Genomic DNA, 16,389 nt, shown 5'->3' on the forward strand with positions numbered 1-16,389 from the left:
TCAAGTGTAAAACATAATAGCACCCCTATAAAACTCAGGTGAGTCAAATGCAATCAAGTATTAGATGCTTTGTAAGGTGTAAAGCAGTGCATATTTCAGGTATCATCTTCACTGTCCCTGATGCCTCTTCTGTTCTCCACTTATCATGTATAATGTTAATATGGATACAATAGTAAGGGTGGGCCACCCTAAACCACCCTTACTCTCTTGTCTGTAGTCTCTTACCAAATTTTTGATAGGCTTGAACTTGCAGGTGACAAAGGAATATTGTTTCAAGGTGCCAGAGAGAAGGACTTTGTGTTTTGAAAAGGCCCCCAAAATTGCAAGTAGACCTCTTATATCCCTAACTACCAAAAGAGTCCATGAGATCTGTAGCTACCTTTCCTTGCCAAGTGGACAGGTTTGAGCCTCGTCTCAGTCATCTATTTTCTTCTGGCAACATTTCTTGGCATTCAGAAGACTTTGGCACCTATGAGCCAAAAGAAGGTAGCCACCATTCTGACTTTGAGACTTCTTCTGGGACAGCATTTTCATTTCCAAAACACAAGCTTGAAAACTCCACAAAGGATAGGCAGACCCATTCTATACCCATTTCTCCCCCCACCATAGAGTGCCCCTTCTTTCAATCACAGTCACAACTTTCCAGAGGCAAGAGGAATCATCAAGTTCATTCTGATAGTGTTCTAACAAGTACTTTAATGTATAGGAATTTCTATCTAAAATATGGAGAGGACACTTAACATTCCCTCCGGTGTGATTGTGCTAGGAAATTGGAGGACTGGCTTTCTGAGGAGCTTCTGGGTTCAGAAGTTAAAGGTGCTCATGGAAACCACCATCCACCCACTTTTCCAAAATAGTTTCCTTCCAAGGAGAATCAAAATACAGTTTGGATCTTCATATTTGGCCCCACTTATTCCCCCATCATGCCCATGTTCTTAGTTCTTAGTTTAGATATCAATATCTTTACAGCTCACTTAGACTTGGTTCTGAATCAGTTAGCCTAGGTGCTGCAAAGAAGTAGAAACCTATTCAATGTGTTTTACTTTTGGTATGTACTTTGAGAGATGAATGCATTTTTAGGACTTCCCAGGTCTTCCAAGTTTCAGTGAGTGATAGAATATAGCCATTGAAATTTGTGATATATAATACTAGGGGATTCACCTGGTCTCATGTTCCCAAATCGGGCAAAGAAACTTAAAGAAAAAGAGAAAGTATAGCATTCTTATGTAAATAAATAAGTGAAAAAAAAAAAAAAAAACTCAGACAAGTTTGATTCCCTCCTATACATGTCTACCACCCATGCCCCTTTTACAGTGGAATCAGCTGCTAGTCCATGGCCTGCTAATAGAGCATTCCAGATGTACAGTGCCAAGATCCAGCTGTTAGTTCTTGAGGGACAGAAGCTTAAAGTTGTCATCCAGGATCGACCTCCTGTTGCGCCGTAGTTTTTTTTGACGATGTTGGTACCAGACCACACCAGTAAGAGCTAGAGCAATGAGCAGGAGAATGACACCGGTGGCAATTAAGACAGAAGCCAGCATCTCGACATCCTTTACAGGGATCTCCATGCCCAGCATCCTCACATTGCCTTCTACAAAGTCTCTGGAGATTGCTGCTGAAATGGAACAAGAGGAAAAATGGACACCTTGGCCTGGAGCATACTTTAAAGGGGCACTTGTAATCTACTCCTAGAAAAGAAAAGAAAAATTCTATCCAAATACAACAGAGGAACTGTCCTTATCCCTAAAAATACCAGCTGATGAAAACAGACTCAGAGGTTAAGTGACTTGGAATAACAAAATGTCACAACTAAGAAAGCCCTTCAGAATCATTGAGCCCACAATCCCCCTATGGAAAGAGCTAAGACTCAGAGCAGGAAGAGCTCTGATATATCTCTTCAAATATACCAAGGCTTATGATGTAAATAGAAATAATTGGGTTTGGTTTACATGGTTCTAGAAGGTAGAATTAAAAACGATAAGTAGAAACTCCAGGGAAGAAATTTGACTCACTTTATCAATGCTCACATTGACCATTGGAGCATGACAACGGCTGTCTGGTCTCTCACCTCTTTAATTCATGATAACATTTATGTCACATTGATATTTTTAGGTGAAATATTTAATTGTCTGAGTTCGTGGCATGCAAACTTTTAATGATCTCCACTAAACCTATGGAGTAAAGCTAAGACTCAAGTCAGGCATTCCAACTTTCACAATCAGGCTCCAACCTACTTTTCTAGGCTTATCTACTACTCTTCAGCTACTCATTCTTTGTTCCCCAGAATAAATGATCCTCTTTCAGACCTCCAAGACTTTCTCATCCTGCTTCTTTTGCTTAAAAACCTTTCTTCATCCTCAACTTTCTGCTCCAAGTTTAAATGTCTCTGTAAAGCTTCATCAATTAAGCTGGACATTTAAAGCTCTTTTCTTCTGTGTTCTCAAAATATCTGTACTGTTTATACTCCCACAATTTACTTGTTTGAGCCAAGTTACCTAATCCTCCCTCATTTCTGCACTTCAGTCACCTTCTTTTTTATAAGGGGGATAATAATTATACTTAATTCAGAGGTTTATTGTAAGGTTTAAGTGAGTTAGTATTTAAGTGAGTTAATATTTAGTGTATCACCTGGAAGATAGCAAGTGCACAATAAGTAACAGCTGTTACTATTTGCCTTTTTTTTTTAACAACATATAGCATCTAACACTGCAACTTGGTTTCTCTGTCTCATTCCATTTTTAGACATAAATCTCTTGAAAATTAGTATCTATGTCTTATTTATTTTGGTGTCCCTGACACTCAGAACCTGTTCAATGAATGTTTAAGTTGAATGAAAGAATGTTCTTACAGAAGTGAAACAAGATGAAATACATACATATACATACATATGTATGTATGGTGCTCCACTCTCTTAGCCTCACCTTACCTCTTCACAACCCCTCCAGGATATATCATAGTTCCTTGTTTATCCATTTATAACATACATAGGCAGATCATTAGAAATTTTCAAAACACAACTAAAAACTTCCAGACTAAACTGATAATCTTTAATGTTCTGTCTAGCTCTCATAACTTTTGAATCTTTCTGAATCTTAGTTCAGATATAAATGGGGTGGAGAATAAAAGCACTATTTGGGTTCTGGCTGGTTTGGCTCAGCAGTTGGAGTATCAGCCCATGGTCAGTGGCACGTACCTCAGTTGCGGTTAGGTCCCTGACCCTAGTCAGGGTCATGTGGGAGGCGACCAACCAACATGTCTCTCTCACATTGATGTTTCTTTCTCTCTCTCTCTCTCTCTCTCTCTCCTCCTCCTCCTCCTCCTCCTCCTCCTCCTCCTCCTCCTCCTCCTCCTCCTCCTCCTCCTCCTCCCACTCTATCTGAAGATAAATGGGAAAAAATATCCTCTGGTGAGGATTTAAAAAAAAAAAAAAAGCTTTATTTGGACCTAGGCTAGGTAGAACAAGAATCTGGATTATCTTAAAAGAAAGAAATAACTAGTTCTAAAGAATCAACTGTGTGGTGTTTCACAGATACAAGGATAAAAATACCCTGTGCACTTGTGCGGACTCAGTGGTATTTGTTCTAGTTTTACACTGTCTCTATGGGGAATTAATGACTGTGGTACAGCGTCTTCATGCCCAACTCAGCAAGACTTCGAATTTTCTTACCACTTCCACATTATGTGGTAGGCTAAGACATCAGCCTTCAACTCAGGAGGTTGGGGGTGGGGCCAGAGAGAATAAACCTACTGAGGGAAGCTGAACCTGGGATCCACAGTTTCTGAAGTTTTGCCAAAATATCAGAATTATTTTTGCTAATATTTTCATTCATCTTTCAGTCATGTGAATCCCATATATTAGAGACACACACCTTCCCACAAATTCCCACTATATATAACTACCCAGTCTGTACATCAATCTTCCTACCTTTTCCAATCTCATTGGTGATGGTGGTAATAATGCTTAAGTGTTCTAGAGAGAAAAAAAGATAAGAGGTTAGTCATGTTATTCTTCCCATCAGTTTATAGGCTCATTGTGGGAGGTTGGCCTGGTTAGAGAAATCTCTGTGTATAATAACCAAAAATGAAGTACCTGGAATTAACCAACTTACAGTCAAAGTCAATATTGGTATGTACATTTGATTTTGACTAGTAACACAAAATTTGAACAAGTGCATAAACTTAGGGGTCCAAAAGTTAAGCCCTCCCTCTGCATTTACATATTTATTGGCACTTGCTCTATAATTATTATTGTTCTTTTTGCCACCTTTTCCACCTTCTCTTCAGGAAGCTCCTACATATTCAACCTACATCCCTACATATTCAACCTCTTCTCAGAATATTTACTTCTTCCTCTCATTGCTTAGAGGCTGAGTTCTTCTCTAAGGACTATGCTTCCTTTACATCCTCTCAATAGTGCTTTGAGATTATTGTTTCTCTCCTTTTTGTAAAGACCTATCTTTTTTGAGGCTCATATTATTTGGCTAGAAAAACCATACTGCCCAGGCCGGTTTGGCCAGTGGAGTGTCGGCCTGCGGACCAGAGAGTCCTGGGTGTGGTTCCTGCTAGGGGCATGTACCAAAAAAGAAACAAAAAAAAAACCATACCACTTCTTGTCACTGTTACTTAGCATTTCTTTTCATTCATGGAAGTCTTTAATACCTGGCTCACTCTTCCTCTTCCTCAGTTCTCACCATGGGTGTTGACCCACCATCCAACACTCAAGCCTCACCATTTCTGGACCTCTTAACTTCAACAACTTTTTCACATCTGCTCCAATTCTATCAACTACTCCAGTGGTCACACTGGATTTTTTATGCAATACTGCTCCATCTCAAAAATCTAAAATCTAACAACACCCTTCTATTTTTTTTTGTACTCTAACATTATTTATTCCATTTCACTTGTTATTTCCTTCTCATGAAGACTTCAAGTCCAGGATCCTTCCATTTTTTCTTAACCTGCCAGCTTTATCCTGTCTTTTCCTCTGTTCTTAGTCAGGCTAGAATACATGTTCTGTCACTTCAACTACAAACTTACAAGGAATGTTATAATAATCTTTTTAAAAAGTTATTATAATCTCCTTTCAGATTGTCTGGTGTGCTAAATGCTGGTAGAGAAAAGTCACACAAGTACATTATAAATATAAGTATTCTTTCTGTCCAACTTCAACCAAGTCCTGTATTTCCCGTTGCTCAGAGTAAACTTTTATTTTCCATTTCCCAGAGTAGTTATTTCTAACATTTGGCCACTCTCCTCAAGTACCTTACCAGACCACCTATCAATCTCAGCATTTTTATAACGCATAAGTTTATCACGTGACTTAGGTTCTAAGGACTGAAAGAACACAGAAAAGAATTGTGTGCTTATCTGGGTGCTGGGAAAAGAATTGTGTGCTTATCTGGGTACAGGGAAGCCACATTCTAGCCGTATGGGTTACTGGAGAACAAAGCTTTTCAAACATACAGGAAATTACAGTGTACAATTATTTGTCTACCCCAGTAGGGGTGGGGGATAGTAAATAGCAAAGTTGTAATCTCTACCCTGGTTTTCTAAGTCTGTTTGAATGCCTGAAGATTTCTTCCACTTTATATTCCTGCTGACAGAGTGCCAATGGCTGGCAATCCCAGAATATCTACCTTAATACCACCATTTTCTAAAACCATATGACAGTAAAAACAAGAAAAAGCACAGGAGAAGAAAAAGTATGGATTCCTGTGGGCCCCAGGAAATTTTGTATGGCCTCTTGCAAGGGACATAATGCTAAGAACTGAACTCGGGTCAAAAAGCTTAAGGAACTAGAGACTTAACCCTTTAATGTCCCAAAGGCATAACATCCAACACAGCCTAACCTTCTACATTCTTGGCAACTAACGAAGACTTATTGGTAAAGAAATTACCCCAGCTATTCTCTCTCCATATTAAAAAATGATAAGAAACAAAACAAACAAACTTGTTTTTGCTCTTGGTGGCAACTCTGTCTGGGACAAGCTGTAATTAAAGGCTATTATTTCTTTCTAGCCTTGGACAGAGTTGTTCCAGGACAGAAAGAACTGCCTTTCGCAATCCCCACAAAGAGAATCAATTAAGGAGTGATTATTAGAATTTTGTTTCTTATGTTATGAACTGGACTCATTAGAAAAATTCCTTGAAATAATAAATTTATACAAAAATAAATATATTTCAGAGTAAGAAAATCTACACTAAGCATCAATGGCTATAACCCAAGCAGTTTCATGCTGCTTCAATTGATGAGTTCAACAGATGTCAAAAAAATTAGGAGACAAGAGCAAGGGGCAATGGAGAATAAGAAATATTGGATGGTAGAACACCTGGGGGACATGTTCTGTCTTAAGTTATGGTTCTTCTGGGGTCAGAGGACAGGTGAGACTTTTTAGAATTATCTAGTTTCAGTAGGCTAGACAAGTGTCAGAAGATGGCAGACCTTGGGTAGTTAGTCCTTACCTCTTTGGGACAAGACAGTAAAGAGAGTCTCCATGCCAGCATGGACATGGTCAGTAACATGGCAGTGAATCAGCCATGTCCCAGGGTTGCTGACCACCATCTCTACAACTTCAAAGGTCCCTGGGAACAGATCCACCACATCTGCCCGGTAGCTCTCGCCATTCTGCAAGAGAGATTGGGGGTAAAGAGGGAGTGAATGGTATAGAGATCACGTCACAGTTAATAAAACCAAAAGACTTGGAAGTTCATATCAGATACATGGGACTCCAAGTCATAGACCAGAGAGCAGCTTAAAAAGTCCACCTCATTTATCTTCCCAATGAACCTACCCACACAAACTAAATCAATAGAGGGAACTCTCTGTCCTACTTATTCTTCAAGTATCTCAAAACAAAAGACAGTGCAGCTACCTCTAAGAGGCTAAAACTAGTGTCTCCATATTTTTTAGTAGGCTGAATGAAATCTGGGGAATTTGGCTTAAGCCTTGGCCTTTGGGAAGGAGCCACATATTTTCTTTAGCAATGAAAATCAAAATAGTTTATCCTTCATACATCACCTTTCTCAGCACTTCTAGATCTTTACGCTTATATCAATACCTCCAACTCTGTCCCTTTTCCTAAGACTAAATCTTCTTCAAAACCTACATGTTTTGTTATGTAGTGCCTTAATTGAAATTCTTCTTATAATATGAAGTACTTTCATATTCTGAGACAACACTTTGAAATTTCTAGATCTTTGAATAACTGCTCACTGAGTCTCAAGTCCTTGACTAAGACCCAATCACATTAATTCCTTCAACCTCTTTACCCCATAAATGAACCACTTGTTCTATATCAGAGTGGAAAGCTAAGGCCTGGAGAGAAGTGACACTGGGATACACAGTCAAACTAGAATTTCCAGCTCAATGTTCCATGTACAAGGCCTCTTCTCTTTTAAGTAATCATTATCGTTTTCTTTGTTATTCTCTTCTTCCTCAATGGCTGTTAAAGCACTCCACTGATCACTCTTGAGGGACTCAGCATTCTTTCTAGCTCACCCGATAGAAGAAGCTCTCTGCATGGAAGTGGACAGTGTGCAGGTCAATATCTTGGCCCATGGCTAGCATGTACCAAGCCACTCGTTCTCCTTTGTACATGGTAAGACCCTTGAGGTTGGCATAGAGTTTTCCATTAATGGCTGTAAAAGAATACAAAGTCTTATATTTCTCATTTTGACTTCCCACTGCCACTGTCCTAGTGCTAGTCCCTATTATCTCTGAGGATAACAATAGCCTCCCAACTTCTCTGATTTCTGTTCCATTTGTTCCACCTCAGTCTATCTTCCACACTGGTGTTATAAGGGTGGTCTTCTAAATAACTAATATGACCATTCCATTCTGTTGCTTACAATACTTTAATACACCCCTCCAGCCCAAAAGATCAAGTCCACGGCTCCTTAACTAAACCAATATGGTTCTTCAAAATATAGCCTCAAAACATTTTCCCAGACTCATGTCCCATTATTCAACACACTTATTTCAATTAGGGTAATTTATTCACCATCTTTCATTTGTCCCAATATGCATATTTTTTATGTCCTTTCTCATGTTTTTGATCTTCCCTCCCAAAACCCTGCCTCTTATTTGTCTGTTTAAAGCTTCGTCAAACCTTCACCTCCTCTAAGACCACTTCTTTGATTAGCTTCTCTCAGTACCTCTCATTCTCTGCACCCTTTCCATCTCTGAACATTTACATTAGTGTCTGTTCTGCTTTTTGGAACTCACCAGAAATTGCCTCTATCTTTACTTATCTTTTAATTTGTAGAAGCTCATGCCTCCAACTAGACTCTAGGTTTCTAGTAAGTAGGGAATGATAGTAATATAGTACTATTGTTCCCTTATATTCTTCAGAACGCTCAGCAGACACCTGGGCTTACAATAAATATTTTTAAAAGATTTCACATTTTTGGAATTAATAATGATATTAATGCATGAGCTTCATCATCTGCTTCTTCCTAGGCTACATCCTTTATACTACAGACAATGAATGACTCATTACCATGTTAATGAACACTGCAAGGATTATGCCTAAGACACATTCCTCCATTTCTCATGTTCTCAGAGAGAGAAGGTAATTTTCACTCTACACCTCAAGAGGGAAATAATGAAAGAAACATTTATAACCATCTCTGTTTTAACCCCCACCAGACTGAATTTGAGAAAGAAAAAAAAAACTAAACATGCTCAACTCAGCCTTTTCTGAATCTTCTCTCCCTTGAAACTGTTTGACCATAGAAAGGGGTGCAAACAGATTTACTATTCCATTGTGGAAAAGATTCTGCCCCTGAAAAGAAAGATGGCTAATGTTGGTCATCTATGTCAATGATAGGATAGAAAACTTATCTACTACAGGAGGAGTATTAGCAAGCCCATTTAATTGAAGAACTAAATTCAGTTTTCCCATTAGCCTTCTCAGTAAGCTCACATTTGATCTCAAACATCTCTTTCTCTTTCTCAACTGGTTCATGACTCTGAAAGTGAAGGGAATAATATTATCTATTTGCCCTCAGACCCCAACATTATTTAACTTTATCTCCAATACCAGCACTCAAAATTGTTCATCCAATACCTGATAAACAAATAGGTAGATCGATTGATACATGAAGGCTTTGGATGAATGAACATATAAACAAGCAGATGGAAATGGGCATTAGCCCAACCCCTGCACTAGTAAGATCTAACTGCTTACTTCCTTTTTGTCCTGGGCAATTTATTTCTTTGATTTGACAGGAGATAAAGTTTACTTTGTAGTTCGTGAAACATCTGTTCCAATGTGAATTGTTCATATATCCATCAAGGAGAAATAACTGGGATCTGCATAACAATGACATACTACTTTTAAATTTTATTAAAGTCACTATCAAAGCTACACCTTATGCTCAGGTCAAAGGAATATGACATTGGAAGGGATAGTGAGAAATCACTGCATCCATTTCATTGCGCGGAAGTTCTCCCCGTTGTTTGAGATTTTTCTCTTGTTTTTGAAGAAATACATATATTTCTAGAACAATGAATGGCTTGAATGCACAATGTCCCTCCAAAATCCAGTTAGGCATCAAAAACTTTTCCTTGCATGTAATATAAACCAAGTATGTTACTCTCTGAGGCTCTCCCCACCAATTCTTCTATCTGTAAATTGAAGTTTATTTTAAAAAATAGACTAAAAGGCAAGCTGTCCATCTGTCTATATTGTAAAAGCAGATATCAGATCCAGTATGGTAAATAAATAAGATGATATTGAAAGACTAAATTCAAGATTTTGAAGCAGAGGAACCCTCAGCAGCCAGCTTACAAAATACATTGTCATAAATGTCTCTCTTGACTTCTGTAATATGTTCAAATGTGCTGGTGTCACCACAGAAACTTTACAGTGTCAGTTCCCTGCTTTTTGAGCACATGATCTAATATAGACCACATCAGCTTTGTGTACATAATTATAAAATAGTAGGAGATATTTCTTCCAATTTGTCCTTATTCAACCTTCCTACCTTCCCATCTCTTCAGGAATTATGCTTCCTTAGATAGTAATGTATCTATCAGATACTCCTATATAATCAGTGGGGATGTCTATGGAAAAAGTGTAAGTTATTTTCTACAGACCATGCATTTTATTACTCTCCAAGAAAGTGTCATCCTGTAAGTTAACATGGTCTGGCTCCTGGGGCCCATGGGTTGCCACATTCTCATCCAGATACCAAGACTGGTTCTCATCAAAAATCAAGAATAACAAGGCAAATTCTCGGTCCATGTCTTTCCGTCCTCCATGGGGTTCCAGGATTCCCTTTCTGCAGATGACCAAGGGCCCCACCAAGCCACTATACATGTCCTGAAAATGAGAGGGAGAGAGAGTGAAAGATGTGAGGTTGTTCCCAAGTGGAAGTGCTGTACAGGATGCCAGGCTGACATTCAAGCCCCCTCTGCCCTCAAAACTTCATCATAATGTCTTACATTTATAATCATCTTCACTATGTTATCTGAATGTATCCTCATAACTATCTTGGGACACAGGTAAGATGTGCTATATAATCTTTGTTTTAACTAGGCTACATTATTCATTTTTCTTCAAACCCACCAAGAACTTTCAAAACCCAGTGTTTTTTCTCATGCTGTCTCTTCTTTCTGAAATGTCCTCCCTTCTGCCATATCCCTTTTCGTATGGCATATTGCCATTCATCTTTCAAGACTCAAAGTACATGCAACTACCATTCATTGTGAAGCCTTCTCCAGCTTCCCTCTCATCCATCCCCTCCTCCAAGCAGAAGTAATCACTGTCTTGTGGAGCCACATATAAATATGACATGGTTTTAAAGAGCTGTGTGTGTATATATATATATATAGCATTATACTTTATAATAATTTGTCTCCCCAGCTAGATAATACTTTTTGAATATAGAACTGTATCTTACATCTGTATCATTCAAAGCACTAAGTAAAATGTCAAAAATTCAGTAGTCTCTCAGTAAATGATTGCTGAGATCTGGCTGTGGATGGGTAGCTAGACACATAAACCCATTTTCCAGATGTGGACACAGAAGCAGAATGACTTATCTAAAGTCACTCTAAAGGTAAGATTAAACAAAATTTGAGACTATAAACTAATCTCTTGACAAGCAATCCCAGACTTTTTAAGTGAAAGCTTATAAAATCCAAGATGAATCAAGAAAGAAAATTCTCAGAGCAAACATGTGATGTTACCTATTTTCTTAATTCCTCCTCCTGTCTATTAAAATAGACCAAGCATTTAAGGACTTTCCCCCCAAACCATGGCCTTTAGTATTTCAGTGATGGGATTCTTACTATACCTATTTAATAGCTTCTTTGTGCCAGTCAGTTTACCCATTTGTGAGAATCGCCTTCAGGAAGCCAACATTGTATTTACCTTGATGGGATCTACTGCAGAATAATACATCCAGGAAACACAAGCAGAATCATTGGGTCCAGGGCCAGATCTTTCTGGGATGTTCCATTTGTAAGTAAGAACCTCACCTAGGAAGGAAAATATGGACCTCTAGTTGGACTAGGTCAGCAATTTCTCACAATTCCCTAGTCTTCCTAAGACTATGGTGGGTGAGTTACAAAACCTTTAAGATTATTCTCTGTCATTTTCATTCCAGCCTCCATTTTATTTTGTGTGACTTTGCTCTTCTCCTTCACGGAACAACCTCAGCCTCAAATTTAAAGTACACAATTCAGTGGTCTTTATATTCACAGAATTTTGTAACCATCACTACAATTAATGTTAGAAAATTCATTGTCACAAAAAATATCCCTATAAGCCTTAGCCATCATTCTCTAATCCACCCAGTCACCCAACCCCTAAACAACTATCAATCTACTTTATGTTCCTATAGATTGTCCCATTCTGGGGGAATGTCATAGCCCCACACTCTGAAATCTCTATCACACCATTCTGTAGAGCTCATGCTCTGTGGAGGAATCAGCTGCCTGGACCTGGGGTGTCGAGGTCTGTGCAGACTCAGGGGGTGGTCCATGACTGAGTTATGTGGCCCTGGAGTGGGGGCCATTTCCCCCACCTTCCCATGAGCCTGACCAGTGCCTGCCCCCTAAGGGTAAGTTCACTAGCCCCACCATCCTGATTCCTGGAAGCATCGAACTGCTGAGCTAGAGCTTTCTGGGAGATACAGGGAGAATCAGGGACAGACTGAGTTGTATGGCTCAAGGATGGGGGCTATATTTCCCTCACACACCAACTAGTGCAGAGCCCTCCCTTCACATGGCCATATCTTGGCTGGTTTGGGCCTAAAGAACTCTGCTAGCTTCACACTGACAACTCCCTAAAACCCAGCCCCACCACAAAGATATATGGGCACCTGGCAAGTGGCAGGTAGCCTTGGTGTACCCTGAAACTTTTGCTCAATGGCCTCAGACCCAGAACTGGCACTGAGTTTGAACCTGTATTAGTCTGGTGAGCACTACTTACCCTACCTGTGAATCACTGAGAACCTACCTCATGCAACTCAAATACTGACAGAGGCTCTTTCAGTGCCTGAGCCTAACAGGCAGCCGACAGGCAAAGGCAGGCAAAAGCAGATCTCAGCGTGCCTTGGGTCTTTTGCTAACCTGCCCTTCTTCCCTGGGGCTCAGTGCTGGTGTTAGCCAATCTTGGTGCAGAGCTTAATCCTTTTCATGCACACATAGGCCCAGAGGAGGCGCTCACAAATGGTGGATCATTTTATAGCTCCAAACAAGTTGCCCAGGGATAATCACAGGCAGCTTCTGACATTGACTTGCACCAGATTCCCTCCCAAGAGGCCCCAGAACCAGCAGACCCAGTGGTGAGCATCAGACAACATCAAAGCAGGACACAATTAGCTTCACAGGCAGCGCATGCAAAGAGAGATATTGGCAGGCACCAGACACTGCTGAGGAAAATTTTGCTTTGTGTGGTCAGCACCTGCACAGCAGCATGTACACTGGGGTTGGGGTATTTTTTTCCATTGATTTTTAGAGAGAGTGGAAGAGAGGGAGGGAGAGAGGTGGGAAGAGAGAGAGTGAGAGGAGAAGAGACATCTATACCAAGATCACCAGTGACCTCAATGGTACAAATCTTCATTAGTTTTCTATTGCTGTGGTTACATATTACCATAAATTTTGTGGCTTAAAACAATGCAAATTTATACTCTTACAGTTCTGGAAGCCACAAGTGCAAAATTGGTCACACTAGGCTAATATCAAGGTGTTTGCAAGTCTATGTTCCTTTCAGGAGGCTCTGAGGAATATCCATTTCCTTGCCTTTTCTATTTTCTAGAGGTTGTGCCCACTTCCTCCATATTCAAAGCCAGCAACAACCAGTCATGTATTTGAACTACATTCTGACCTCCTCTTCTTCCTCTTTCTTCCACTTATAAGGACGCTTGTGCTTACAGTGGATCCATGGAACACTCTAGGATATATTTTCCCTATCAACAATTAGCTGATTAGAGACCATAATTCCATCTGAAAGTTTAATTCCTCATTTCCATGTAACCTAACATTCCCAGGTTTCAAGGATTAGGATGTAGATATAACTGAGAAGCAACTTTTTCCTATCACACAATCCAATGGTCACATTTTCTTTTCCCAAACTCCTACCAATTTTCAGCCACATATGACACAGGTGACAACAACCTCATTTTCAAAACACTTGTCTTTTCTCTTTTATTCCAAACTCTCCTGGATTCTTCCCAACTTCTAGTCACCTTCCCTGCTCAACATGTAAATGCCACAGTTCTCCAGAACTCAGTTCTGGACCCTTGGTGTTCCACATACTCCTGTCAGTTAAGTTAACCCCATGGCTGTAAATATATTCTATATTTGTTAACTTCCAAATATATATCTCTAGGCCAAGCCTCTCTCACTCACTTGCTTCAGATATATATGTGCATCTGACTCCTTACTCCAAGCAAATTTCTTATAGATATCTCAAATTTAACTTTGTTCACAAATCTCTTGTGAAGTGACACTCCAAGCCTGGTCTGCCACTAACCCCTTCCTATTCCCATTTCAGTGAATGCTATCATACATTATTTACTTGCTCTAAAACAACAAGAAACACACAAAAATCCTATAAGTCACTATGGATATACACTAATAAAAGAAAGACTAGTGCAAAAAGATATAACCATTATAAATATATATGCACCCAATAGTATAGGTTCAAAATATATGAAGCAACACCTGACAGGACTTCAGGAAGTAAAAATTAAAACAAGAGTGATAGCTGGGTATTTTAATATACCCCTTTCTGAAACCGCTATATCAAGCAGAACCAAAATAAGGCAACATATCAAAGTTCTGAAAAGTGAAATTTATAACCTTAAATTTGAGATCAATATGTACTTGATATCTGCACTACCACCATCAGAGTATTGCTCTAAATACTTGCAAAAATATGTTATAATTTTAAACTGAAGGAGAAATAAAGAGCTTCCCAGACAAGAAAAAGCTGAAGGAATTTATTACTACCTAACCAGTATTATAAGTACTGTTAAAGGGACTTCTTTAAGAAATAGAGGGGGGAAAGAAGAAGAAGAAGAAGAAGAAGAAGAAGAAGAAGAAGAAGAAGAAAACAAAACCAACCAACCAACCAACCAACAAAAACAGAGCAACATATGACCCTGAATAACCTCAGCAATCTTGAGAAAGAAAAACAAAGTTGGAGGAATCACACTACCTGATATCAAACTATACTACAAGGCCATAGCAATCAAAACAGCATGGTACTGGCATAACAACAGACATACAGATCAATAAAACAAAATGGAGAGCCAAGAAATAAACCCATGACTTTACAGTCAATTAATATTTGACAAGGGAGGCAAAAGCATTCAGTGGGGTAAAGATAGTCTATTCAATAAAAGGTGTGAGTAAATTGGATACGTGTACAAAAAATGAAACTAGGCCACATTCTTACAACACACACACAAATAAACTCAAAATGGATTAGATTTAATGTAAGACTTGAAACCATAAAAATTTAAGAAGGAAACATAGGCAATAAAATCTCAGACATCTGTTGTAGCAATACTTTTTTCTAACATCTTGCCACAAGCAAGGAAAACATAGAAAAAAATAAACAAATGGGACTACATTAAACTAAAAAGCTTCCGTATAGCTAAAAAACAATCACCGTCGATTTCCTGATATTAATTTTGTATCCTGCTACTTTGCCAAATTCATTTATTAAGTCTAGTAAATCTGTTTTCTTTTTCTTTATTGATTTTAGAGAGACAGGAAGGGAGAAAGAGAGAGGGATAGAAACATCAATGAGAGAGAACATTGACTGGCCACCTACTGCATGCCCCCACTGGGGTTTTGGCCCATAACTTGGGCATGTGCCCCGACCGAGAATTGAACCAGTGACCTATTGGTGCATGGGTCAATGCTCAACCACTGAGCCACACCAGCCGGGCAAGTCTAGTAAATTTTTGATGGAGTCTTTGGGGTTTTCTACGTATAGTACCATGTCATCAGATAAAATCTTTATCATATGTATCTTACATTACAGTACTTGATTTATCTTACATTATATTTATCTTACATTATAGCACTTGATTGTTATAGGCTCATTGAGTTATGCGCACAAACATAATTCTGCTACTAAGTTTATTAAGTGTTAAGTAGGTAATTATATTACACAGAAGTCCTTGGAGGGTTGCTACAGTGGAAATTCATCATTTTACCTATTTTAAATAATGAAATATAGATTTTCATTATCATAAAATTCATTCTTTAACATGTTTTTTAAAAATGGATTTTTAAAACCCAAGTAATAAATTGCATTTGTATATAAAAATATAGCTTCTTAAAACAAAATGTACGATTTATTGAAAAGCACATGAGGATATATGTGACCATAAACTGTGTAAAAAAAAAAAATACCATAAAGGAATTCTTAATGAATTCCAAAAGATAAAAAATATACAGACCATGTTCTCAGACCATAATACAATAAAACTAGAAAATAATTACAAAAGGATTGCTTTTAAAGTCTCAAAATAAATGATAAGGGGAGAACATAATTTTATAATTCTTAATGGAATAATGAATTCAATAAGCAATTAATCAATGTATAAAGAATTATGATAATTCAAGAGGGAAGACTTCCAAACTCGTTTTAGGAGGCCAGCATAATTCTAACTCAAAAACCAGAAAAAGACACTACAAAGAAAGAAAACTACAGGCCAATATCCCTGATAAACATAGATGCCAAAATCCTGAACAAAATACTAGCAAATCCGATCCAGCAATACATCAGAAAAATTATTCAACATGCACAAGTGGGATTCATCCCAGGGATGCAAGGCTGGTACGATATTTGCAAATCAATAAATGTGATACAACACATAAACAAAACGAAAGACAAAAATCGTATGATCATATCAATAGAT

General features: G+C 38.5%; 1 protein-coding gene across 4 annotated transcripts in view; it reads right to left on the minus strand.

Annotated features, from left to right (window-relative positions):
* Positions 1–535: 535 nt before the first annotated feature.
* The window catches only part of HEPH (hephaestin), an 83,146-nt gene continuing 67,292 nt past the window's right edge, over positions 536–16,389 (minus strand). For 2 of the 4 annotated variants that reach the window (XM_036270733.1, XM_036270730.1), the window contains exons 16-21: positions 11,379–11,485; positions 10,100–10,325; positions 7,499–7,638; positions 6,463–6,625; positions 3,926–3,970; positions 536–1,615 (exon numbers count right to left, since the gene is read on the minus strand). In XM_036270733.1, coding sequence (XP_036126626.1) covers positions 1,383–1,615; positions 3,926–3,970; positions 6,463–6,625; positions 7,499–7,638; positions 10,100–10,325; positions 11,379–11,485 — 914 coding nt within the window. In that variant the 3' untranslated portion in view covers positions 536–1,382. The remainder of the gene's footprint in view (positions 1,616–3,925; positions 3,971–6,462; positions 6,626–7,498; positions 7,639–10,099; positions 10,326–11,378; positions 11,486–16,389) is intronic. The other 2 variants (XM_036270731.1, XM_036270732.1) reach the window with 1 other exon arrangement.

Source organism: Molossus molossus, unplaced genomic scaffold (assembly GCF_014108415.1).
Source record: "Molossus molossus isolate mMolMol1 unplaced genomic scaffold, mMolMol1.p scaffold_m16_p_2, whole genome shotgun sequence".
NCBI lineage: Eukaryota > Metazoa > Chordata > Mammalia > Chiroptera > Molossidae > Molossus > Molossus molossus.